We start from the raw sequence: 26,792 nt of genomic DNA, 5'->3' as shown, positions 1-26,792 counted from the left end.
GCATGGTCAAGTAAGGTTTTGTTGTAATTAAACACTGTTGTGGCTTCCCCCATCCAATGAATTTGGACTGCACTGGTGCTGGGATGCAAAAACATTTGAGTGCGACTGAACGCTGCTACTTGAGCTCTGAAGCATATTCAAAATGCTATGTAAGAGACGGAGGTGTTTGCCTTCTCACTTTTACTCCTAAAATCAAGTGCTCCTGTTCCCTCCCACAGTCTGATCTGCCCTTGGTCTCCCAGGGAAATGAAATCAAATGACCACTCTTCAAAACAGCCATTTCAGCAAATTACATCCTGAAGATGTAACCACTTGAAAAGAACTTGCACCCAGAAACTCCAACTATTGCCCTTTTCATGGTGATATTTTTATAGGCTTTCCATTCTTATCATACTGGTAAACAAGCATTTTGATGCAGTGAGAGTTGGCTGGGGAAATCCAAGGGCTGCTTGTTATGGAAAAGTTATGGTTTGTATAGAATTGCACAGGTTGCTTCTGACACTTAAAGAAGGCTTTCAGCGTGGCAGCTGCCATTGTGCGAAATCTTTTGCTAATAAAACAGTAGAGGAAGAAATTAATTGCAGTGTTCAGCAGCGCTAGCATATTGGCGATGTCCGACACAATATGTACCACCCAACTGTTGTTTATGGGCGATACGTAGAGGTGATACAATATCATGATTATTCTTGGTGCCCAAAGTATGGCAAAAATAGACGTTATAGTAAACAAAATGGCTGTTGTTTTCCCTGTGGAGTACCCTCGCAGTCGGAAATTGCTCTTTCGCCGCAGCTTGTACACGATGATGGAATTCAGGATGAAGAATATGGAGCAGGGCACTAAGTAAACGGTGAAGCAGTGGATCCAGATGAGGACGTGATGCATTGATGTGCTTATGTAGTCTTCGATCCAAATGTTGGGCCACCAGTAGTAGGGGATGCTGGTCAAAAAACAGGTGATATAGACACTTACAATGACTTTTCGAGTACGAGCAGGGTAGGAGACTGTGTGATACTTCAGCGGATGGCACACAGCTATATACCTATCAATTGTTAGCGGAACCGTAATCCAAATGGAGGTGTGGATGGAAGAAAATTCCAAGACCTCAATTATTTTGTCCAGTACCTGAGGCATCTGTTTGTTTAAGATGAAGTCTTCCATGAGGAAGTCAACAAAGACGATGAAGAAGAGAACCAGGATGTCAGCAGCAGCTAGAGCTAGAAGATAGTTATAAGAGGACTTCTGCCTGCGAGCCACAAGCTGGGAAAGGATGATGACTGTCAAGATGTTTGCTGTGGAAACAGAAACACAGAATTAGGCTATTAAGATGTAACACTAGCTTTTCTGAACACTTGCTTGGAGCAGTAGCTCTGTTCAAGCACTTGGCAACATGATCGCCGTCATTAAAGTTCAAGACACTGAAAGGAAAACACTGCAGTTGGGTTCCTCGGAGAAGCTGTTGCAATGAGAGGAGCATGTGGCCCTGCTCCCAGCTGTTGGATACACAGACCACTCAGTGTCCTGGCAGAGCACAACAAGGCACCTTCACTCCAGACACAGGGTTAGGTGGTGTCCAGCAGCCCTTTGCTATCTCCTTGGAGTAGATGTACAGTTATGGCCCTGGCTCTGTTGTTGCTCTCTGGTCAGCCCCACTGCTGCTGCGGGCATGGCAGCAGCACCCTGACCAGAGGGTGCTGGGACTCCTGCCCCTGCACAGGGATGCAGGGGTAGCAGGAGAAAAAAATTAATACCTCACTCTCATATACACTCACTCTTATTCCCCCCCCCCCTGTTTTTTTCACTTTTTTAAAATGAGTGATAAATAAGAAGGATAGGTTGGACACTGGGGAGAGACATTCTGTTCCTCATTCCAGCTTGGGGTGCCTGCCTGTTTTAGTTTTGAACTCCATCTAGAAAGAGCTGAAATCAAAGCCACCTGGATTAGGTATTTCTCTCCTGACTGAGTGGGATCCCAGCTGAGAGAAGGACTTCCAGGAAAACATGTGTCCTCAGCTCCTCCCAAGAGCTGGAGCTGCTTCTCAGCACTCTAAAGTTTTCAGCTCTGCCCAGGATGAGTCTCCTGTAACTCAGTCATGCCTGACTGACCCACTCTCCTACAGATGGGGTCTGGGGAAGGATCTCCTTTCCCACCACTGAAACAATCTGCTCCACAATGACCTGCTTGCTTATCCAGAGCTGCTCTTTAGAAGTCCTTCAGCTGGAAGGCATTTTTCCTCTGGAGTGATACAGCTGAGCCTTTAAGGAAATCCTGCTGGTCACAGCACAGATGTGATGGATGTTCTGATTCAGCCCTAGTGTAAACATCCCTGGGTTTCCTGAAAAAGCATCTGACTGTAACTCTCTGGCCACAATACAGACCCACCACCTAAACCACATAGACGTATTGCATGACACTGAAATACTACTATGGTGAAGGGCTGAAGTGTCTTGCCTCTGCTGTTTCACTGTCTAGTTTGCTTCAGTCTTCTAAAGCTGTGATTCAACTTAAAGATAAACTTTAGTGGCTGCTTGAACCATGCTGTACAGGATGCTATAAGAAGTGCTCGGTCCTACAGCCCATGGCCAGACAGAGCTCCCCACCATGGACACGAACAACCTTTGCAGTCCTTGAGAGCTTTCCTGGAGCACTAAGGTGTAGCTAAACTACTTGCTCATGTTTATTAGAATTTACTGTGTAGTCTTGAATTGGGGAAAAAAATACCCTATTATTCCTACTAGCAGTATGGCTGGAATGAGCCATGCAAGATTGTTCCCATCAGAAGTTAATATCACTTGGCTAGAACACCTGAAGTAGTGCTTAAAAATCAGAGATCTGGTTTACTGTACAAGAGACTGCCAAATGTTTGTATTTGACATTTTCGTAAGTGTTCTATAAATCACCTCTTCTGTGCATTCAGTGCTTCAAACATTTCTGCCAGCTTTGATGGATTTCCCAAAACAAATCAACAGTAATTGTAAGGATTCCTTTAAATCAGAGAGAAAGGAAGTTGCTGACATTAAGGTAATGATGACCTAGGACATATGTCCCACAACTGAAAATGCTCATTTTTAAAAACTGTTTTACTTGGTACTGGAGAAAACTTTCTCCTTCATAAATGCCTTCAAAGACTGCTGTCTGGGAGCAGATTTCTGCCACCAGGGAAATGAACTGCAGTGAATGATCCTGAGTAACAGGCCTCATAAAGTGTCACCTATTTTTGTATTAATATATTAATTTTGTATCTTGGAACAAAACTAAACCAAACATGACAATCAACTGACTCCTTCCCTAAATAAATAAATAAATAAGCATGATCCTTCCAACAACATTGTCTCAAATCACCTTCGGGGGAATTTTCCCAGTCTGCCCTCCATTAACATGAATGCAACTGCATTAGCTCAGAGCAGACATGGGAGACAGGGGATGATATAGTCAGAACTGCTGTGTCATTTTTCACTTACTTGCTTATGAAATGCCTCTGTTGTGCCTGCTGATGAGCCCTAGAGGTACAGTGAGTGATGTACTGTCAAAGAAATCCTCGAGCTGGGATGTTTATCATGACTCTGCAGCCACTGTTGGTTTTGGCTAGCCAGGCTGAGTGGCTCGGCTTCACAGATACTGGATGTGACCCATGGGGTTATTCATCTTTCTAAATCCTCTGGATTTGACTGACTCCAGTGGCAGCAGCTGGAGTCAGTGTGAAGCAAGGCGGATGGATGCCTGACAACACTGGTCCCTGCTGGTAGCTCTGGCCTGACTGTCAGAGGAGCTCCTGTAGGGATGCTGAAGCCACACCATGTCCAGGCACAGCAGCCCCGCTCCTCACTCTTCCTGCCTATTGTGGGGGTCCTGCTCTTTGGTTCTAACCCCACTCCCTTTGTCCTACAGGAGCAGATTCATGAGCAGTCCTTTTCTCTGTACCCTCTCCCCCTGCCTTTCTGAGGGTTCCCAGCAATGGCAGTAACAGCACATACTGAAATGCAAGTTACTTGTCTAATGCCAGCGAACTTTGCTTGGTGAGCCAGGTTAGAAAATTGATCTGACAAAGTGCATGCAAGCTCAATCCAATTTTTCTGCAAGGGTTACAGATACCTTGTATTGGAAATGCTTTCCCTGGGATCACATTAGGGCTTTTTCTGTCTGGATGATATGAAATATAGTAGTACCATCTACTTTGTGAAAACAAATATATATACTGGGGTGCAGCAAAAAGGTGCCAGTATGATAGTGTCTTACCACAGGGTTTGGGAATATTTTTCTTGCTGCATGCTGTACAGGGAAAGTGAAGAAGAGCTATGGACAAGTCTCAGCCCTTTGTGTTGGTCCTTGGTGTGTCCTCAGGCACTATCTAAAGCTCAGTAAAATGGGAAATGGGTGGGAACACTGCTCTGTGTGAACAACTGTGTCCTTGTGCCAGCATCTTGGTGACTCCAGCATGCCTACTCAGTGCCCCACATGCCCTCCTGTGGGCTAAAATTACCTACTGCGGGTGAAAGGTGAGGCAATAGCATTTGTGACCACATATTTTAACCTTGCTTACCCTAACTTTGCACTAATATTGTAGTCAGTGATGAGGACTATGGCAGAGATGATGTGGGAGATATAAAAATATCTGTCTCTAATGTACGTGGAGCTACAGCTGCTGGATAGGTCAGTGCCCCTAAACTGTCCTGGATGGTATATCGCCCATTTCTTGAAGCATTTTTTCCAGGTACTAAGTAGTTAAGATCATCTGAATTTGAAAGAGTTTGATCACTGTGCTGGGAGTTGATTAGGGGATGACAGATGGGAATTTATGCCGGCGTCGCTTGCTGCAGTGCAGTATTCTGAATTTATAAATATCTGGTTGAGAACCAGAGCTTGATTAGGGACTAGCTGGCTGAAGCCTTGAGATGCCACTAGCAGATGATGAGAAGCAACTGCAAGAAATGGCAGGCTCAATTCTTTTCCTTCAGTCATGATGATGCCTTTGAGACACAGCTTCTGAAGGTCTCTGACACACAGACACCATCAGTCCGTGCTGCTCATACTACGGCAACCTTCTAACTAGCCAGGCTTCATCACAGGACACCTATCTCTCTCCTTTGACACCTTCTCTGACTTTTTGAGTTTCTGAGTACAAACTGTAGCATTGAAATTCATGCCATTGGAGATCCTCTGTATCTGAGGGGGATAATGCCTTAGGAGTAACCTTGGTTCTCACGTGGACTTAGGTTTGCTTCCCATACCAAAGTTGTGCTGCCTTGCCTGCAGAGCATGGGCAGTCTTCTGTACCTCCTCAAAGCAGTGCCTGTGACCTAAAGGCACAGTTTTTTCCCCAGCTTCTTGTTTCATCAATTACAGTCATAGTTCAGATAGTGTCTAACCACAGCCTTTGCGGGGGATTCGCAGAGCTCCTTCCACTGACTATTATCACCATGTGTGAGCTTAAGAAGGAGCAATTGTATCTGTCTAAAGAAATAGGGATGTTTCTGGGCTTTGGGTTTTCTTGAGAGCATTTTGCATGTACACAGCAACCTGTGCAGTGAAATAGCCTTTACAACACAAGTAGTAGTGCTACTGTGTTGGGAATAGGGCCCGCTGTGTAGTTCAGCACCATAAACTACCTAAATGAAGTAGCCATGAGTGTCGCTTACCGAGCGTGATAAAGATTAGGTCACTGAATATAATGGGTACCTTTTACCGAATACAGTTGTTGCTAGGATCCCTACAAATTATTGTGCAATGTATGAAACTACTCTGCAGGCCTTGCATTAGTCACTTGACTGGCACAGAGAGACAGTTTACGAACGGGAAATTTTAAATTGCTTTAGAAAATATGTTAGTAACATGCCTTTCTTAGATTTAGAAACTCTGAGACTGTAGTAGAATATGCTAAAAATATATGGTGAAAAAAAGTGATGTTTTGACTTGATGGGAATAGATGATTTCCTCTAAGCTTGGAGTCAATATTAAAATGTAAACAGGTACCGTGTCCAGCAGCCAGATCTGACCATGGTTACTAACACAGTCATTTGCCAATAGTTACCAGATTGGAGATGAGGATGGTATTCAGCCCTAACTTCACGTGGGAGTCTCTGGAGAAGATGATGACAATGCGTGATTTCTGATAGAGGCTACGTAACAGGATTATTTTTTATTTTTAAATAAAAATGTAAACATGGCAATGTAAACATGTGTTTATTACTGGTGCTGGCTATAGCTGGTTATGCGGTCTTTTAAAATGACCCGTGGATGCTGTTTGCCCTTAAAGAAGATAGTGCAGTTCCATGTTTTCCTCTTACAGCTGGTATTCATTGAACTCAACACTACAGCAGATGGGGACAACCTCTGTGAATGGTGACTGCTCATGGCTAACGTAATTTGTTCTTCTCTCTTGTTATCGTATTCTGAGATCCTTCCTTAAACCATTGTGAAGCGTAAAAAGATACTTTATAGAATATAATTAGTGCAATACAAGTTTTTCTTTTCCTGAGAGTTCCTGTGAGGATTGATTTTTAAAATAAATTGATTTATTTGTTGTTCAATTGTCTGAGTGCTGCTGAACGGCACACACCCACTCACCCTTGGGGGGGAGAGCCGTCAGCCCCTTCTGCTAGTGCCTGCATCATCTCCCAGGGGATGGAGAGGGATCTAAGCCAAAAAATGAGCATCACAAAAGCTACGGCAGGCATGAATGCAGGATTGCCACTGGATGAGGTTTCAGATCTTGTAGGAAGGTTTTTGTGTGGTTTGTGCTTAGAAATCCCATGTGCAGGGACAGACCACACCAGCTCGGAGGGTGAAAGTGAACGTGGAGGTAGAGAATGATGAAGCTCCTGCCCAGGACAACCCAAACTTCCCTCCATATGCAGGTTAGTGACTGCCAGAGAAAATGCAGCATGGCCTTGCACTTACAAGTCACAAGTGAATTAAAGAGTTAGTGTCAGAGGCCAATAATGAAATCTGGCCTCTGGGGTTGTTTTTCTCACTGACAGCATTTATTAACTGAGGCAGATCTGGGGAAGGATGCAGTGAATGGGGTATGCTGCTCCATGGCTAGCATTACTCGTCAGTGGGTCATGGATGCCAAAGAAGGATTTTGATCCAGCCAAAAGCATTTCCTCACTGTTGGAAGGCACAGACATGGTAAAAGCACAGAGATGCCAACAGCCGGTATTCACCTTGAGCCTTGCCAACCATTCAGGCTTAAGTGAAGTAACTTGTCTGGCAGACAGGTGTGATCACATTGCACTGCTTTTGGCTTTTCTAGACCATTGGAGTAGGCTCTTTTTCCTAGTCTTTATAAAATAGAGCTATTTCCACAACATGAGAATGTCCCAGAAGGAACACTAGGCTAAGATGCAAGGAGGTCCAGTACGTGCTCACTGGTGACAGACACGTGTAAATGCAACAGGGATCTGGTTCTCCTCTTGCTGTCTTCACCCTCCTCGTTCACCTTCCTGAGGTGGACCCACAGTGCAGAAAGCCTCTAGTGACTGTCCATTCTCCCGTGCCAAGGCTTTCTTAGAGGCACCCGCATAAGGATAAAAATGTCTAAAACACCTCAAAATCTAGCCTTGCATCTTGCTACCAGAGCAGTAAAGCTTTCTAATGGAAATCAGCGCTGGGAGGAGAAAAAGCAATCTGCAAAATAATGCAGAAGTCATAAAAGGAATTTGGTTATTCATGCAACATATCTGGACAGACGGAGATTTTCAAGGCAATTTGGGTTTCTCATTTGGCAGGTGTCTGTGGCTTCTAAATGTGGGCTGTCAGCGAAGTTTAAGAGGTCTCAAGCTGAGTAACTTGAGCTTGAGGATGACAAAACCATTCTACCCTTCTGATACTGAACGCCAAAGTACTGAGGCAGGTGCCAAAGGTATCTGATGAGATGACTAGGATGGAGGGGAGGACGTGATTTCATAAGGGCACTGGCATAAATTCTTTACTGAACATGAATAATTAAGAGGATTTTACCTTTGATTGTGATTTTGCTAAAAAAACAAAGTCTTTATGTCTTCCTAAAGCATTAGCTAATGCAATAGGAGCTCATGCTTGCAAACCCCATGGCCAAGCTTTCTCAGAGACTATGCCAATTTTATACAATATGCAGGAAATTACAGACTATGTAAAACCATCGCAGTTTGGCTTTATTTCCCCCACGAAGAATATACTTCATCCACACTAGATATATCACTCTTTGGTGTGCTAGTCTGGACAGTGAAGAAAACACACCTGGAATGAACAAATGTTTCCAAAATATCCTAGTCTGATGTAACTGACTGACAGGTAATTTGTCTTGAAAAAAGCAACCTCTAGTGCATCTATCTGCACAGTCAATGCACCGTATGATTGAAAAGATGGAGAAGTTAAATGACTGTACGTTCCAGGGACTCTCTGTTTCAGGTGGTAGAAGAGAACAGTTTCAGTGAAAAAAGATTTGTTCAGTCTTTCAGTAGGCAGCTTCTCTCCTCTTCCATGGATAAAAGGATAAAACTCCTTTTGGACATTTTCTGTACCACTAATTCTGGTCCTAATGGGTTGCCTCTACTTCATTCCCTCTGCACAATCATACTGGTGTCCTGGGGGACAATCCAAGACCATCTCCCCCCATCAGGTCACCCCCAGAATGGCACCAATAGCACTCCCGACATTGGGGTTTAGGATCCTCAAATACACACGTATCTTTATTCTGCAGAATGAAAATGGAATTGTGTGAAAGGTCTCCTGTGCTCAAGGGGTTAATTTTGGCTTTCTTTCCTTTTCTGGTGTCTCAAAATTAATAGGAAAAAGAGATCAAAGTCTCAAAAAGACCACCTGAAACAGAAGGTGAACACTTTTGTGGCCAGGGATTGCTTTGCACTTGGCATGTGAAATCAGAGAGCATCCCACATCAGGACATCTCCGTGGTGTTTGTTTGCCTACAGCAAATTGTTTTGACGTATGTGGATGAAGGCCTTCTCCTGCTGGCTCGTTTCTGCTGATTCACCCCCATTTTACAGAGGGGAGTAGAAAGAGGAGGAGGAGGAAAGAACTAAGTAAGGGGGAGGATGAAGAACAGCAGGATATTAGACTGCCTAGTGCTTCTGAATGGCTTGACTTCTTAACAACTGGGGGCTCTGCATTACCCACCTACCGTGAAAACTAGCTGTGCTCTCTCTTTTGTGTCGTTGTCATTTCAAGGAAAAATCTCCTTTGGAGTTTTTCCTTCCCAATCCATTTTAGCAGCCTGCCATGCAAGGTTGTGCACTTCATAGTCTACTGAGCCTCCCAAATATTGCACCTCGTTATCATTACAGCCCTGACAGTGTTGTTTCCTATTGATGTGGCAGAAGAAAATCAAAGTTAGCAGTTGTACTCTGTAGTGGCATTCAGAGATGCACAAGCAAGTCCTCTTCTGTGTTAGCATGGGTTCAGTCACACGCTGCCTTTCAGGCTGGAAGGCTCGAGTGGCCACAGTCTCCAGACATACTGACCAAACTAAATTGCTCCCATCTGCACGCCTTGCTGTCACCAGTTCTGTGCAGGAACACTGTAATGAATCTATTCTTTGTCATAATGATTCTTCTTTCCTTAAAGAAAAAGCAGTCATTTTACAATAGGAAGTGACTCATTTTAAGCATGTTTGCAGCAGTTTTGTTACCCTCTGTCCAGCAGTGCTATTATAATGTGCTGCAGTGCCCTTCGGTTGATCTGATAGCTAAGCTAAAGTCCTGCCAATTTATTTGTCCTCCTTTAAGAAGGATGCAATGTTCTGGCTTTGCGTGCAATTCAGATTTTAAGTCGGAGAAAGTATGGTCTTCGAATAAAAGGGGGACTGAATCAGGCCTCAGGAGGGTTCAGTTATTATTCATTGTGTGAACTCTGTCTAATGAGTGACAGCTCAAGAGTGCTGTTTCTTCAAGGTCATAACTCTGCATGTAACAATTCTCCCACTCATATTTTCAGATCTTCCTGTAGCACTTCTATTGTTCAGGTGTGCTGTTATGAGAAAGGCTATTTATTCAGGTGTTGGAAATGCTCTCTTTAATCAGAAGCCTGTACTGTGATTGCAGAAGAATATACTAGGCAGTAGATGGCAGGAATCCAAAACGGGTCAGACACACTTGTGTACTGCTGTGTGCTGTATGTACACCTACCTTCTGCCTGCTTTGGTATTTACTGGGTATTACATGCCATGTGAGTCATCAACAATCATTGCTACCTGCCCCCCTCCCTACTCGTGGTACTAACCAGGTCACAGCTGTAAGCAGAGATGGCAATGCTCTTCAGGTTCATTCCCCCTACGCTGCCAGGGAGCAGAGGGAGCACAACTGGGCTGTGCATGGTGGTGGTCTCTGAGGTCAGGGATGCTCAGCACACCGACAGTACCTGCTTTGCCAGGATAATGACCTTAGTTTGCATGCCTCCCAAATAGCCTCCTTATTCCAAGCTGCGTATGAGGAGATGGCTCCAGAAGGACCATCATTTCAGTCTGCCTGTGACTGTGCTGTAGTTTGTACGGGCACAGTGCAAATGTTACAGACCTGTGTGTCAATCCAACGCTCTAGGAAGCATCTGGCTTGCTATGCAAGGACAGCCTGTCTGTTATCTGTTAGAAGAAGGTCCATAACATGTAGCTCTCTCTTGAAAGTGTGCTAAATAGGTTAGGCACCCCTGCTGAGCTTACACATTCCTCTAGGTCAGGACTACAGCTTCCCTCCCTCTGCACAGAGCCCACCGACTGCACTCTGTGCATGGCTGGGCTTTGAATGACCTGGGTTGTCCCCATCTCCACAACACCTCGTTCAGCAGCACGTCTGACATGAGTTACCTGTTCGCACCCTCCAGCTGGGAGCATCCAAGTGTGTCCGGGCTGCTTTCCCAAGCTTGCAAAGTCCTGAATCTGGGTTTAAATCGATGTGATCGGTTTTAAGCAGAAGCCTAAAGCACAAATTAAAGAAACGTTTGTGGACCAGGCTCTCAAAGGTTGGAGTGGCACTTCCCTGGGGTGCGAGTCTGTTACTTCCCAGGGATGCTGTAAGAGTGCCTGTGCTTTGTGTCACTGGGGTGTGATGAGCCCTGAAGCCAAGTCACTCCCAAGGTAGGTAGATGACTGACTGGGGAGCAAAGTGAAACCAGAAATCACAGAGTAAGAAAGCCAGATTTTACTCTGTCTCTCTGCACTGTCAGGAGGAGGAGACCCCTGGAAGCACAGGTCAGGCCAGGCCCTGGTCTAGGGAACGTTGCCACTTTTCCTTTCAGCAACTATACACTATACACCCGATGGGGAAGGTGACTGCATGCAAGGCAACTCAGTTGCTGCTGCACCTTCTAATGAAGAAGGAATCGGGGTCAAAGCCAGGTGTCTGCAGTGAGCACTGCTGCTGCTTTGCCTGACCCTCCTGGCCATGTTCAGTGGCACTGCCGTAACAGGAGCTCTTTGGTGCAGCTGCTTTGTGCAGCTCTCACTGGCACAAGGATGGACTAAGAGTTGGCACCTGTTGCTCTTTGCTTCCTCACCTTACCAGCCCCCTCCTAGATTGAATCAGAGCAATTTCTTCCCTCTCCCACATCTGGCAACACCTCCTCTCTGGCGTTTTCTCTCACTAAAGCAAGAAATGCTTCCATTAAGCCTTCCTGTGGCCCCTCTCTTGCCTCCTGGCTAACTGGAGGTGCTTCAGAGGTTCTCTCTGACAGACAAGGGGAGTGCAGGGATGGTAGAGCACAGGCTGCAGAAAAGCTCTGTAAATGATGAAATCCCCCTTCTAAATGGGAGTGTGATCCCACTTCTAGTGCTGCTACCTTGCTCTGCTCCCTTCCCTTGCACCAGCAGTTTCTCCCTGTCCCACACTGCCTGCTCCTGGGGTACCCCCACTCCTGGCAGTGGGACACCTTTGCACAGCTGCCCTCAAAACAAGTTTCAGAGAACAGTCTCAGTCTTGCCAGCCTCTGCTTAGAGAGAAAAGAAGAAACCTCCCATCCCAGCTGATCAGAAGGTGCAGTCACCTCTGGCAGAGCTGTAGCCAGCTCGGCACGCGGTGCCTGCTGCAGCAGGATGGGTGTGCAGCGGTGCCTGTGGTTGCCCCTCTTTGCAGGGCACAGCCTGGAATTTGCCTCTGTGTGCTACTGCCAGAGCTGGGGTGAAGGGAGTTCACTTTGCTCTCTCTCTCATCTCTGCCTTTTTCAGACTTTCTGGTGCCTGGTTGAACAGGAGGGAAGAGCCACTGCTGAGATTCCTGGGTTATACAAGCAAGGGGAAAGGATGCTTTCTCTGCATGCACAATCAGGCCTGGCATCGCTTGGCCTCAAAGTGGAGTTGTTGAGTTAGTGAAATCTCCTTCAGACACTAGAGCAGGAAAGGCAGAAACAGTTAACTGGTTTCTCCTCTCATCAGTCTTTCTCCAAGATTTGTGGCAAGGAGTTAACTGTTTCCATTTCAGCAAAACACTGCACTAGTGCTGTAATTGAGGACAGAACCTAGACGGTGTTTCCCTTGAATTCTTGGCACCATGCAAAGCTCATTACTCAGATCCCACAGATTTCAGGGTTTTTTTTCTAACAGGTAATAAGTGTGCTACCTTTACAATTTTCTAATGTTAGAAAACTGAAGAGTACCTTCAAATTAAAACATGTAAAGATCTTTTTACCATTGGTCTCCTCATACCACATCCTCAGTGAAGCTCGGCCCTGTGCATCTTCCCTAAACACATCCAGCTTGTTCTCGTTTCTGTGCAGTCTCAGAGTGAGAATCACAAATTTCTCATGCACTAAGCATACCGTACATTTAGTCAGCATACTGTACATGTTCAGTGTTTTCAGGTGTGAGTGCCAATGTTATACACTGAATATTATCCACTGAACCAGCTGACACGTTCACACCTGATATAAGTCCACTGAACTCAGCAGTGTTGCACTGCCACATGCTTTGGCTAGCTCTGTTAAGCCCCATCACTGGTGCTACTGCTCTAATCAGCCAGTCCCTTGAGAAATGTATGTCACCATTGCTAATGTGGATCATGCACCCATTTTATCCATGTTCTTAGAATGACAGCATTAGGTCTGTAATTACAATGTAGTATCCTTAGGGAGCTGGTGCAAGTATGTGCAGAGCACTCATTAAGGGGTTTTTCCTGTCCATGCACGTAAGACTTTTCTCCTGTTTCAGAGACATAGAAAGGCAAGCTTAGCCACAGACTGCTTCATAGCAAGTTCTTCACCTGATAATCTTGAGAGGGTCTTGGTCAGTTCCTAGGGGACAGGTGTTGAAATTAGAGCTTGTCATTACTGTGGAGATCTAAGCAGACCCCAAGGAATTAATGAAGGGGAAACTACCTCCTCATCCCTGCTGGTTGGGTCTCTTCAGGTCAGACCTGAGGCTCATCAATGCTGTGGAGCAGAGACACTTGCCTATGCCCTACATCCTTTGTGGGTAAATACAGGACTTAACTTTCCAGTTCTCTGAACTATTAGTCTGAACTATTATTCAATCTTCAAATTTTAATTATAAGACAGTGAGAAAAAAAAAAAAAAACAAAAAAACCAACACAAAAAACATCAATTCATATGCAAAGTGGTAATTGCATGTGTGCTGTTCAGAGGCAGTCTTCTCTTCATGTCTGATTAAAAATTTTTCTGTGAATTAATTGCTTGAAGAAGGAATTAAGGTGAACAAAACAACTAGAAATTGTAGACTATTAACTGTCATTGCTGCTTGCCATTTTACACGGCACTTTAAACGTGTAGCTGTACATTGAGACAACTCTCTTGTACTGCACCCTTAAAATACCGATTCACCTTGGTGCATGAGATTGCTCTAACTTTTCCCCGACTCATTCTGCCTGTCCTTGAGATCGCTGTAAGTTACTCTGAGGCTGGAGGTGTTAAGCCAGGGAGCAAGCCATGATGTTTGCCCACCCAGGGATGGCAGCTCTGCCTGCTGAAGCCCAGGCTGTAACTGCAGACGGGGTGCTGCACGAGCAGCTCACTGCGGTCCTGTGTGCCAAGGCATCTCTCTGACAGGCTCAGACAGCCCCCTCCGAGAGGAAGAACCTGCTCAGCCCTCTGTCTCGGCAGTAATGCTGATGTGATACTTGTGTGGTATCTGTGCATTTTGAGCAGTAGATACCTGTGTGATGGCAACGGCGCCTCACAGGTGTTCACACCTGAGCCTGAAACATCCTTTCCTTCCCCATTTGGGGTCTCTCTTGCTTTTCTTATCCCCAGCATCTCTATATTGTCTTTATCCCCTTTTTAATTAGGAAATTTCACTGAGGGTTATACAGCTTGGTGACTGGTGCCTGTGAGCTGGGACTTTCTCCCAAGCCCCGTCCCTGCACTCGGAGATCTCAGTGTCAGCGTTGCCGTCGCCTTTGCAGGGCGCTGACCCCAAGACTGGACTTTCTAGATATTGTCCTGCTCCACCACCTGCGGGGACAGGCTCCTGAGTAGGACAACTGCCTGATCACCTTCTTATAGCATGCTCCTTCCCCAGCCAAGTTCCTCCCTGGTGGCATGTCGCTCCTAAAGCCAAGCCTGCCCCAGGGAGCCGGGCGGAGATTTGCACCAGAACAGCTCAGCAGCTACACTCCGATTATTGCCGGCCCGGCACGCAATCGATAGGGGACAGAGCCGGCTGTCCTCGGTACCGCCCTGTCTTCAGGCCAGACCGATTATGGCAGAAACTTCACGACAGGCTTTGTATGTCAAGTTCAAAGTCAGAGCGCCCGAGCCCGGGTGGGAAAGCGACCGCGGCGGTGCGAGGGCGGGCAGGGACAAGCCCCGGCGAGAGAGAAGGCGCCGGGTCACAGCGCCGGGCAGGCGGGACGCTGTCCGGGAAACGCCGCGCTGCCCCCCGGTGCGCCGGGAGCGCGCCGCCGGTGCCTCCAGCAGCCCGGGGACGCTGCAGCGCGCCCGCCCCGCGCCGCGGGCAGCCGCGCAGGAGACGCGCCGGCGGCAGCTCCGCGGGGCCCCGCAGCATCGCCCCGCCGCGGCAGCTCCCCGGGGCAGCCCGGGCACGGCGCCCGGCGGCGCTGGCTCCCCGCGGGCCGGGGCGCGGCACTCACCCGGCAGCCCCAGGCAGAGCAGCAGGCTGTAGTAGACGACAGGTGCGTATCCCAAGCCGCAGCCATAGCGGTGGTGCGCCAGGAGGGAGCCGTTGTGGAGGTGGAGGTGGTTGTGCTCCATGGACCCGCTCTCCCGCGGCCGCGCTGCTGGCGCTCGCTCCGCCGCACGGGCCGCCCCGGCCGCGCCGCCCGCCCGCCCCTCGCACGCTTCGGCGGCGGCGAGCGCGGCCCCCGCGGCGGGCGGCGGCCCCCGGCGGTGCGGGGCCGGGCGGGGCGGGGCGGAGCAGCCCTCCCGCCTCAGGCCGCTCCTCCGCCGCCCTTCGCGTGATGGCGCCCGCCCTGGGACCCCCTGGTCGGCGGAGAGGCGGGAGCGGGGCCCCCAGGAGGAGGAGAGGAGGAGGGGAAGGGCCTGAGGACACCCGGGCTGCTCCTCGGGGACCCGCGGCCCGGCCACGGCGGCTCTTAGCCCTGCCCCGGCCGTGAGGTGAGGGTGAAGCCCCACGGGTGAAGCCCCACGGGTGAGCCGCCGCCTCCCCGGGGGCCGCGGGCCGGCTCACAGCGAGGAGCGGGGAAAGGGAATCTCTCCAAGTTGGCACACAAGTCCGTAGGATCGCTAAAGAGCACAGCCGGGGGTTGTTAGTGGTGTATCTGCTGGGCAGCCCTGGATTGTGCTTCAGAACAGGCTGGGAAGGAAGTAGTAAATCTGGCAATGAGCATTTATATCTGCAAAATTGAAACGCAAACCCGGGGTCAATTACGCTGTCACCCGTGTCCCCACAGCGCTGCGGAGCGGGAGAACGAAGTGGCCAGCAGTGACATTGCCGTGAGGCGAAGCAGAAAGGAAATCAGAATTTCTAAAACCTTCTCCACCCATTCCTTAGTGTATTTCAGTACTTAGGTGTAACTAATAAAGGATCTAGAGTTACTCTTGGCATGTTAAGGTGGTGGATCCCTGTGCTTTGTGCTCCTGATCGGCAGGCTGGACAGGTGACAGCACATTGGTATGTTCAGGAGGTCACGGTTTAGTGATGAAACAGATGTTCGATTACAGTGCACTTCGCTGAGCAGAAAACAAGTCCTTTTTGCATGGGGTTGAGCCCCACAGCCCAGCACTGTGTGCAATACATGTGAGGTTGGTCAACAAGGTCTGTCTGTTGGGGTACACGCAAGATACACTGGGTGGGTTACAAATATAAATAAAGATGCTCTCCGAAACCACCCGACCATTTAACGTGGATAATAAAAAACCATGTTACAGGTGGGAAGGCACCATTAGGGCAAGCGATGTAACAGACCATCAGGTGACTAAGCACAGACATGTGTATCTTTGGGTTTCCACAATCCTGTTTGAAAAGTAGTTTAGCCTCTGTTTGGAAACACAAGGAGCAAGTAAGGCTCTGGTCTTGCAAGGACTCGAGTACATTACTTTTCTGGAAGACTCAGTGAGATTATTCACACACTTAAATGTTTAACAGAAGACGGCTTTTTTGAACTGTATTGATTCCTTGGTTAAACATGCTGGAAAAACCATACATTTTTCCTCTGCTTTTTCAACTGCTGTCTTTGTGAAAGTGGCATTAAAGATGGTTAGAGTCTGCTAGTATGGCCTTTAAGTGGATATGTTTCTTTTAAAAAGAAATCTTTTGAAACCATTCATTCAAATAACTAACAGAATTGTATAAAGCAGTGGGATGTGTGTGATTATTCAGTACAAAGCCCTGTGAATGCAACTCTGCCTGTTTTTTTCTACATGTTTAACCTACAGGGTTTTCTTCTTGTTATTTTCAAAAGTGTAATTTCTTCTCATGTTCCTGCAACAGGCCTGATGAGGAAAGAGATCTTTTATTGCCTCATGAAAGAGAAGTGATGATTCCTGAAACCTTTTCTTGCGTGGCGTAAGTGCATCAGCAGGGCTGAAAGCATGACTCGCTGTTTTGAAGCTACGTGAAGTTTATCAGCAAAGCAATGTACAAAAGGAGATGGCAGTGGAGCAGTAGCTTCGCAAGCGATGGTTAAAAAGCCTCACATCCAGTTTCCAGCATCATGGGTCTCCCTACTTCCCAATTAACAATGGTGAAATCCTGCAGAAGCTGGAGGCTGAGGAGGCGCCTCTGCCATCCATTTTCTCTTGTGCTGCTGCCACTGTTCTGTCTGGCCTAGTTTTAAACATCCTGAGCAATAGGACTTCCCTGGAGAGGTTTCTATAATAGTTGCATTCGTTTCTTCAGAGTTAGATTTGTCTCCAGGGTGCTGTTCAGGTTGCTGCTTGTGTGCTGAGAACAGATTTTGGTTGTAAGAGAAAGAATCTTTTCCCATCTTCCCAGGTGGAGCTCTCACTAGAGCCTCACAGCTGAAAGGGGCTCTGCTGCATCTGATGTGTTCCTGTTGTACAAGGGGAAAAAATGGAAAATTTAGTCACGTTCACTAGCACTTCCTCTGGCCTGCCCTGCAGATGGACAGTCCAGAGACCAGAAACTGCTCCTGGTACCACAGTTAGCTTGATTAAAGCTTGTTGAGGAACTTTTCTCCCTCACTGTGCGAAGAGCTTCTAAGGCAGGATGGACCAGGTTTCCAGGCCTGATTTGCTTTTGCTTCACTGAAGTTAAACTAATGGGATACTTGGTAATACATCAGAATTAAAGGTCCAGAGTAAATGTGAAGATTGCTCTGTGTTCAGTGTGTAAAAGATGTTTTTAGGGGGTTTTGTCCTTCAAACAACTTCCGACAGGTTTTTGACCTGAATGAAATTAATTTGGTTATTCTACTCTTTGAATTGTGCAGTAACAGAACCTTAGACATAAAGAAATTTCATTAAAGCCAATTCAAAACTGACCACAATGCTTGCTTCTACTTAAAGCTGTTTATTTTTAAACTTCTCACTTTTTTCTAGCTACTTTCTAAAGGGGTGACATTTACGTGTAACGTCAGGCCTGCAGTGAGAAGAGCACTGGTCTGCTCCTGAATTAACAGTGAAGGCAGAATTCTCTGGAGCTTTGAAGAGGATGGTTTCTGAATCTCATCTCATAAACAGCCACATGCTCAAGCAATGAATGACATTTAGTCTTTTCCAAAGAACGGTTTATTCTTTGTATGACACGCTACATTAGAGGTGGATGCACTTTACTTTTAAAACTCCAGAGCCACTTGAACTTTGTTAGCTTTCTGTTTTTCAGAGGAGCTGAGCCTCCATATAAGCTGCTAGGCAGTGATCCTGTGGGAAGGACTTGGGACTGTGGAGCTGAGCAGTGGTGACTTCAAGAGAAAAGAGTCATTGACTCAAGGAGCCTGAAAGAACTAAATGTTGTGTTGTTGCAAGACACTGGCGTGAGTAACGTGCCTGGAAGATAGCAAAGGTGAAACTGGAAGACTAATGCATGGGGTGTGTATGAGGGATTGGGACGGGCAGCACAGAGGTAGAGAAGTTTCTCAAAGGAAGAGGTATTGCTTGGCCAAAAAAGGGGATTAACAGTTACAAGAGGCAAGGGACATCAGCAAGCGAACTGGTTTATGGCCTGATCAAGGTTGTCTTACCTGTGTAGCAGTGTTGCAGGAATTCATCGCAGAGCTGCTGCAGAGAAAATGATACCTATAAGAATGACAAGTCTTAGATTATACTTTATTAGATGCTTGTATATAGTTTTGCTGCAATTAAACCCTTCTCTTCAAAGCAATATTTTAATCTTTCCTTACTGTTAGTCTGCAGAATAATTGAGTCAAATTCTGCTCCTTCTGAGTTAAAGGACTGTCTTTGTCAACACCATTCTGCAGGTCTCTCCAGGCTTGGAAGGGGAGGGAGACCTTTCTGCATTCTTGTAAAAGTCATTGAGGAAAAAAAGTGATAGTGAGAGTTCTTTACTGGAGCCTTCTCAGTGGCTCTGAATAGGCAGGCTCTAGCTTTACAAGAGAACAGTGAAGATTTATTTATTTTTAAGGTGAGAAGGTTTTCTTGTGCTGGTGGTGATTGCTGGGGAAGGCTTGTGTGGCCAGAAAACTGGTGTGTCATGGCTTCTCTAGCTTGTGCTGCTAGTTCATAGCTTGCACCCTCAGGCTTCACACTCCTTCATCTCTTCTTCCTTTGGCATCATATCTCCTTGGAGATGTCATGAAGGTTACAATAGGTCTGAAAACAGTGGCTGTAATGGAGCTTTGCCTATTTGAACCATCTGAAAACACGTTTAAAGCTTTTAAACACCTATTCTTTTCCTGCTAAAATTAAATGTTTATTCCCTGAACTCCTTTTTAGGCTTCAACTGACAAATCTCATTGTAATTCATTTGAGCACTATTGTGCGTATACTTTCCAAGAGAACAGAAAACAGATGTGATAAATGCCTGAACGTGAGATTTAACCTAGCATCTGTTGTTTTAAAGAAGCATTACAAAATAAAGGAGGGTGACTGTGTTTTGTTTGCCTTTAATCAGTAGGTGATACACCTGATTTTCCATTGTACTCTCTCAGGTTATATTGAAATCACATGGTAGAAATTCACATTGAGATAAACTCATTTGACTAGTCCAGTTTGCAGCAGCTATGACAAATTAGTGCTATTTTTGCAACAGTCAGCATATAGGTGATGTTTCATATAAAATTAATCCATTGCTCACAATAGAAATTAAACTCTTTCTACAAGATAAGGAAGTGAAAAGAATCCATCAGAGCTTTTATGATGCTTAACTGTAGAGTTAATGGGCTAATTCATGTGTTTAGCATAAGCATATGCTTAAGTGCTTTGCTGGATTCAGGCATAAATAAATTAGAATTAAAATGTAACTACTTGACAAATACTTCTAAAGATGGAGGCTAATTTATCCTCTCCCCAAGGTGAAAAGAAAGCACATGAGATTCATGTCACAGAGATTCTCTGTGTTTCCTCTACTGGGATTTTAAAAAGTTGAATAATAAAGTACTTGAATATTTAAAGTTTTGCTTGGGCTGGAAATTCCACGTGGTATAACTAGAAAAGGTAGGGTGTGCACAGACCTTGCAGTGGAATGCTGACAAATGGAGATAAAACTTTCTCGCTGCATTACTGAGCAAAAAGCAAGTCCAGCCTGTGAATTCCAAGAAAGAGGGTGAAAACAGGTTAGATTATCTCTTATTTTAACATCATTGTACCAATTATTTGTACTAATTATTGCAAAAATTATCATTATTACAATGTAACAATACATTCATATTCAGCATGCTAAACCTCTTTAGACCTCATTTCAGGATCAAGTCACAAAGTTTCGTACTTTATTTTGTAGTTTAGGGATTTCCATGCAAATGCTGTGTTTGGCTGGTTTGGTTAAATCCTCCCTGCATATCTCAAGATTAAGTTATGTGATTTTCATTTAGATTTGGAGCTTTTCTTCACTTTAAGAAAATATATAATCCTTCCCCATATATACTTGTTGATGCCTTTGCGTTACTGGAATGTAACGAGTGCCAGCGAAATCAATGCTCCTCTTCACAAGAACTGGGAACGGTTTCTGTATGGAGCAGTCGTCACCGGCTGGTAGCGAGGTGCCTACAGAGAGTGTCTTGTCAGAAGTCGTGGCTCTGCCATTGGCGTGCTTGTCACGGGCATGCACAGCAGCAATCCCTGCAGCTGCGGGAGCCTGAACGCTGAAGGCAGCTTTTCCACTGACTTGTATTCAGCTTATTTCTGACAGCCTGGTAGAACTGAAGGAAGGTCTTGCAGCATCACCTTCATTTTCCATGGAGAGGGACAGGAGACATAATAGAGTGCAGCTCCATGGACGAAAGGCTGATGCAGACTCTGATCTTGTGGCCAATTAAATAGATTGCAAAGCCCCTTGTTAACTTCTGCTGTCTACCAAATGAGCAGTCAGCCTGAGCAGAATAAGATTGCCTTCCCTTTTTACATAAGGCTTTCACATGCTATCCTCCCTATTAATTAACCAGAGTAAAGGTTCTGGCTTCCTTGAACTCCTCTTTTCTTGTCTGATACACTTTGAATTAGATTATAAAACGTATCAGAAGCAAAAGACTAAGTTTTTTCTAACTTTCTAGGTATTGTGGGTATTTTTAGGTACCACACTTAGCAGATACAGCAAAAATACCTTCCTGCAGGTGGATGTTTTAAGTGGCCATAAAAGCCACTGTTCATCTGGCTTTATTTCTTTGATGTAAAAAAATCTTAATTTTAATTTTCAGCAAGAGTAATTTGTCTGTCAGTGGACACATATTTTCCTGCTTTGGGCTTGTGTGGTTTTATTGTTTTTATTGTTCTGGATAAGAGTTAGTCCTTATTCAAAAAGTAGCACCATTAAAAATGTTAATGAGTCTTACTCTCACGTAGTCCACTGACTGTGCCACAATTTCTCTTGATTTACCTTGGCGTGAGGCATAAGCAGGATCCAGCTTAGGTTAGCCACAGTTTTGCCGTAATCCACAAGGCCAATGAAAGCACAAATAGAAGGAAGCTCTACATAATCAGAAATCAAACAATGCACTCTCCCTACATCTCCGCTTAGTTGCTTGCTGGTGATATCAAACACATGTCCAAGCCTACACTAGAGGCACAACAAGCAGTTGCCTAGGGGAAGAGCAACAAGACCAGTCGTGTGTCTGAGCCCTGAGACTAGAAATGGTTTTGATTAAATTCATGTCATTTTACAGGCAGGTGCAGCACTCCGATATCCTTATGTTTATTCCACAGCTCACCTAGTTCTGTCTACGGCAGGAGGAAAAGGTGTTGGAACACATCACTGAAGAAAGAAAAAAAAAAAAAAAAAGGAAAGAAAACAAACCAAAAATTGAACTTGTCAGTATTAGCAGGGAGAGGGATGTAACTGCAAACTAACTGATGCAGTTCAACTCAACAGAGGCAGCCGAGCAATTCTCTGTGCAGCGGCAGAGCTGCAGTAAGCCTGTCTTCTAGGAGGGGACCAGTTTCATTAACTTCAGTAAGATTGCTTCACTGAGTAGGATGAGCAGGATTTAGCTTTTAGAAAACTGCAGAGAATATTATTGCAGGGTTCTCAGATTATTTTTTTTTCCTTGTTTAAATTGGCTCAGCAGGCCTTGCAAAAATCCCTGTGGGTTTGAACAAAAAATGATTTGCAGTTTCCTAGAGGCCGACAACTGTTTCTCCTCTAATCAGATATTGCCCTGAAGGGAGCTTTGGTCTCCCTGTGGATCAGGCAGCGGTAATCTAAAGTTACTTACATGGGGCCAAATCCTGCTTGTTGGCATGTTTTGAAGAGGGTTAGGAGTTTATTTTACACCTAAATCCACAAAGGCTCTGGATGATATACAGAGTGTGGTAAGATTACATGGCAAAAGTTTCTGTCCTTGATGATATTAGCGCTTGGGCACACTTTTGACAAAGACATACGGCTGTGATTTTCCTACCTTGAACTTGAAAGAGAAGTCAGGATTTAATTTTATGTCAGCACCCGGAGGCTCTTTATTTCTTGCCTTTGCTCTTTATTGCTCCCACACTGCAAAAACATACACCAAACTGAAGTCTCTAATAATACAGTCTATGGAAATCACAAACGCAAGGTCACACAGTGCTTGCTATTGGCCCCTGAAGTCCAACTTGGGCACCGCTATAAAAGCAGAGACTCTTCTGCCATTGACTCTTCTCTTCCACTGCTGTTGGCCTGGGAACACTCGAGCACTTACTAGACTAAAGAGCTTTGCTTCCAGATACGTCACAACCAGAATGGTGTTTTCCAAAGGGGCCACTGATGTTCATCTGGAGTCAGTGGAATCTGTCAGTGGTCAAGATTTCCAGCATGAGGACTGAAGTTAATAGTCATGCACCTGCTCTTGACAGTTAATATGCAAGGGCTTTGTCAGATCGATGGCAGAATTAAATTCCAAAGTCAAGACTTGGCTTTAATTTTTTTTCATTAGGTTTGGGTTTATGTGAGTGAGGAAGGGCAAGCCATCAGGAGGACTTAGCCCTTTCCTTTTCCTCTCTTTGTACTGGCCAGTGTTCCTGGGTCAGATGATGCAGGTGACTCCCCTGTCAATTTTAAGTTCCTGTGGGTGCCTGTAAGCATTGGTGGACTGTGCTTGCTACCAATGAGTTGCCTGCAACTGGGTTGGATGCTCTCCTTTTAGTCTTCGAATGAACCTGCATATTTCTGAACTTTACTTCTCTTACGCGATACTGGTGGTAGATCTGAAAATACAGCCAAGTGTTTCCTCATTTTCAGAGTTTTGTTCTGGTTTGTGATGGTTGTACAATGACCAATGAAATAAGCATTTGTTTCTTTCTCAGTTTGAGGTAGCTAATGGATTTCAAAGCTATCTGCTATTGTAATTTTTTTGCCTAATTGTTTTCTCTCTGTAACTGTATGCCTTCACTTCCAGGATTTACTCTTACATTCCCATGTAGTTAGATTGATGCAGATTCTGTGCACTTCCACAAAATGACACTCAGTTCAATAGCAATCAGGGATGCAGACAGAGGAGACAGAGGCTGCAGGATTATTTTCATGTGCCACTTGAAATGTAATTTCTAACCTGCTTTTGGAAAAAATGACACCCCAATCTCAGAAAGTGGGTAACATATCATTTTATGTGGCAATCATTTAAAACTGCTGGGCAGCTGACTAATGAAAGAGACAAACAAGCTGTACATGAGTCAAATTTCTGAGACGGTTACTCGATGTTACAGAGGCGTTTTTTGCACAGGCACCAATTTATAACCAATGTGCTTATTGAAATCCTTGATTTGGTATGGCATGTGGGAAGGCTCTTTTAGGTCGGCACCACGTCTAACATTAGGATGGTATCTAGTTTCCGTAAATATTGATTTCTCTTTAAACAGGTTGACTTTAACTTGTTTTTAATTAGTAATGGCAGATGTTCAGCTGGAAGAACATCTAGGGATCGTTATTCTAATAATGTCCTATTAGCTTTTAAACCTTCCTCTTAATGTAAAACTGTAATTAGAGAGCTCTGTCTATCTGCTGCATCCTACTACAAATTCTATCTGTAAGCCAATACACTGGGATGCCAAAAAGCTGCAGGGATTGTAAATTGTGTCTTATGACTCTGTGTTTTGGGTAATTGCACTCTGAGGACAAAGTAGAGTAGCACAGCAGAGCTGCAGCAGCAGCCCTCGCCTCCTCCCAGTCTACAGGAAGGCTGTTCCCTGGGGTGGAGGATGCTTTGACAGCAAGGGAGGACTGGACAGGTGGAGCAGCGATTGTAGTCATCGTGTCCCATGGGCACAAACAGAATCCAGATGCAGAACAGCCCTTGGGACCAATGGTGGTGTGTCCCTGTCCACTTCTCCCTTGCAAGGGCAAGCTTGGTGATGTCTGTCCCAGCAGGGCAGGGCAAGGGAATGCCTCTGGTCCTGGGGGGAGACTGTTGTCCTCTGAGTTTGGCCAGGGATCTGGGAGAATTAAGGCTGCTTCGCATGGGTCCCTGGCCACATGACTGAGATAACGTGTGGTGGGTGTCTGAGGAGACTTTCCCTCTGCTGGAAGCTTTTGTCTCTGTGTGTGTTTAGATGAAGGTTCCTCCCCTAGGTCACTGTTTCACTGCCTCAAACATGTTCAGTTCCCAACACAATGGCACTGACTAAGCACTTAAAGCAATTTTATATCAGCGCAGCTCTGCTGACTCTCACCAAGACATTCCAGCACCAAACTGATACAAACCATCAGTGAATCAGGCCACGAGGGGTGTCTGCAAACACATATGTGTAAAATTTAGCTCGTTTAGTTATTTTATCCTTGTAACTTGTCTCTTACAAACAAAAACCAACCTATTTCATTCACCGCCCTCTGGTGGCATATTCTCTTTTCCTCGTATTAGTCCTTCTCATGACAAATACATCATCCATTTCATCTGTGGAGCCCAAAGGAGAAGTTAATGTCGTTATTTGCAATGGCACAAACTCGATGTGCAGAGATCTTGTTAGTTGTATACAGTAATGTCAGAAACATCCAGACCTTTGGTGGCCCTCAAGGGATACAGGAGTAGATCCACAGTCCCCTGGCTCCGACTCCACCTACTGTGAGAGGTGCTCTTCAATGTATTACTCACAAAACACTAATCCCATTCACATTTTCTGTTGCAATAGAAAATGCTAGTTCTTGCCATCAGATAGGAGGGCATACGTGACCGTGTCTATATATTTAATGTTTCCCTTAAGAATGTAGTGTCATTAAACTCCTTCAGTGTTGAGTCTTAGTCGTGTACCCCCCTTGAAATAAAATGACATTCTAAAAAGCTCACTCCAACCTTCCAGCCTCACAGAGTCAAGCCTAGAGTGGCATAAATCTGCTGTGCTGTCTGTGAGAGACTTATTTCTTGTCCTGCAGTGACACAATCTTTTTGACTTATCTGCAGAGATTTCCTTCCTTGTTCTCTTCCCATCCTGCTCACCATATCTTTCTTTTCTCTTTCTGTGGGCACAGTGCTTAGCCACTGGTTTAATTTAAAATAAATAAATAATGCTCTAAGGTATCCATAAGACCCTCTTCTGGATCACACTTGAAAGGTAACTCCATATTCACATGGCATGTTGAAGTTACCAGAGCCTACTGACCTGCTTCTCTTATTTATTCTACATCCTTCACACTGGCAGTGTCTGCCTTTAGTAATGAGATAATCTGTGCAAATGGAGTCAACAGGCAGCAGATTTTATGCTGATGTAGGACAAGAACCAGATTCCATATCTATCTTTGCATTTCTTTTACAAGACAAAGATACCTGATACTCTTGAGAGCCAGAAGACCTGTTGGTAGTGATAGCTTACAAACTGCCATCCTGACACACATGCTGATGTATCCAGTTTATTTTCTTTAATTCCATACCCTGCTCGTCCCAGTATGCTGTGCAGTCTTACTCGAAGACTATCCTGTATGTTACCTCTCGCTGTTTTAGGGAAGAAACCATTAGGATTCTTTTTTTAATTACCTTGTATTTCTCAGTGTTTAAGTTCATTCTTTCATTCAGGCTGTGCTTGAAGCATATCCTGCCTGATGTGACTAAGCTGTTGACTCACATCTTTTATGGCTGTAATAAAACTAGATCTAATGACCAATGTCTGGATACCAACCACCAACAGCATTTGTAAAAAAAATCCAGATTGTTCCTTCTCATAGTTGTGTGTCCTGGTATAACATTCACTTAATTTAAAATACCAAGTGAGCATGGCTCAGTTGTAATCACAATTTTGTTTTCTTCTTTTCTTGAGAGTATCTGCTTGGCTTCAGCATTATCCCAGACCCTCCAGTTCTGAAAATTTTAAATAGCATTCTTTTGGAATCTGCCCCTGCAACCATTAGCAGTGGTAATTGCACTCAAAGACTTAATGTAGATAATTAGCTTTGTACCAGGCCCTAGGGATTTCATAATCTTATGAATTTGCAGCTCGCCTCGATTTTGCCATGCATTTGGTGTAATTTGGGGGCCTCTCAGCCCCTGCTCTCATCTCAGGTGGGCTATTCCCTGTGATTCCAACGTGTCTGTGTCACACAGGGATGGGGAAGGGCAAGTGTCTAATTTTTGTATGCAGGTTCACACCAGCAAATTTCCACGATGTAAGGAAGGCTGCAGTGAGCATCTGCATGAGGTTGGGGCCCTTGCACTTCTGCTCATGTCTTTGCTGAGCATGAGGTGAATTTCATGCACGAGAACGTGGCATGGGAGAATCTGTTTCTTCTCTATATATCCTTGGTAGTTTCCTTGCCAGTGGCAAAATAGCGGACTATTAAATGTAGTACAGGGCATGGATAGGAAGGAGAAAGGGGGACCTGGAATTGATTCCCTAGAGCCTCCACCATCTG

The 26,792-nt window shown here is 45.3% G+C and overlaps 1 protein-coding gene across 1 annotated transcript; it reads right to left on the bottom strand.

Moving 5' to 3' along the window:
* Window positions 1-354: 354 nt before the first annotated feature.
* GPR139 (G protein-coupled receptor 139) lies at window positions 355-15,145 on the bottom strand. The gene is made up of 2 exons (XM_074919512.1): window positions 15,025-15,145; window positions 355-1,289 (listed from the first exon to the last, which is right to left on the bottom strand). The coding sequence occupies exons 1-2, from the start codon at window positions 15,143-15,145 to the stop codon at window positions 355-357; spliced, it is 1,056 nt and encodes a 351-aa protein (XP_074775613.1).
* Window positions 15,146-26,792: the final 11,647 nt, after the last annotated feature.

This window comes from Athene noctua, chromosome 15 (genome assembly GCF_965140245.1).
Source record: "Athene noctua chromosome 15, bAthNoc1.hap1.1, whole genome shotgun sequence".
NCBI lineage: Eukaryota > Metazoa > Chordata > Aves > Strigiformes > Strigidae > Athene > Athene noctua.
The sequence above is the reverse complement of the archived record's forward strand: the minus strand, read 5'-3'. Positions and strand labels throughout refer to the sequence as shown.

What these genes read in the sequence shown, in the direction of transcription:
- GPR139 (XM_074919512.1), bottom strand. Translation starts at nt 15,145, where the DNA reads ATGGAGCACAACCACCTCCACCTCCACAACGGCTCCCTCCTGGCGCAC. An exon ending in GCTCTGCCTGGGGCTGCCGG is followed by an intron (nt 1,290 to 15,024) that starts GTGAGTGCCGCG and finishes CTGTTTCCACAG; the next exon opens with CAAACATCTTGACAGTCATC.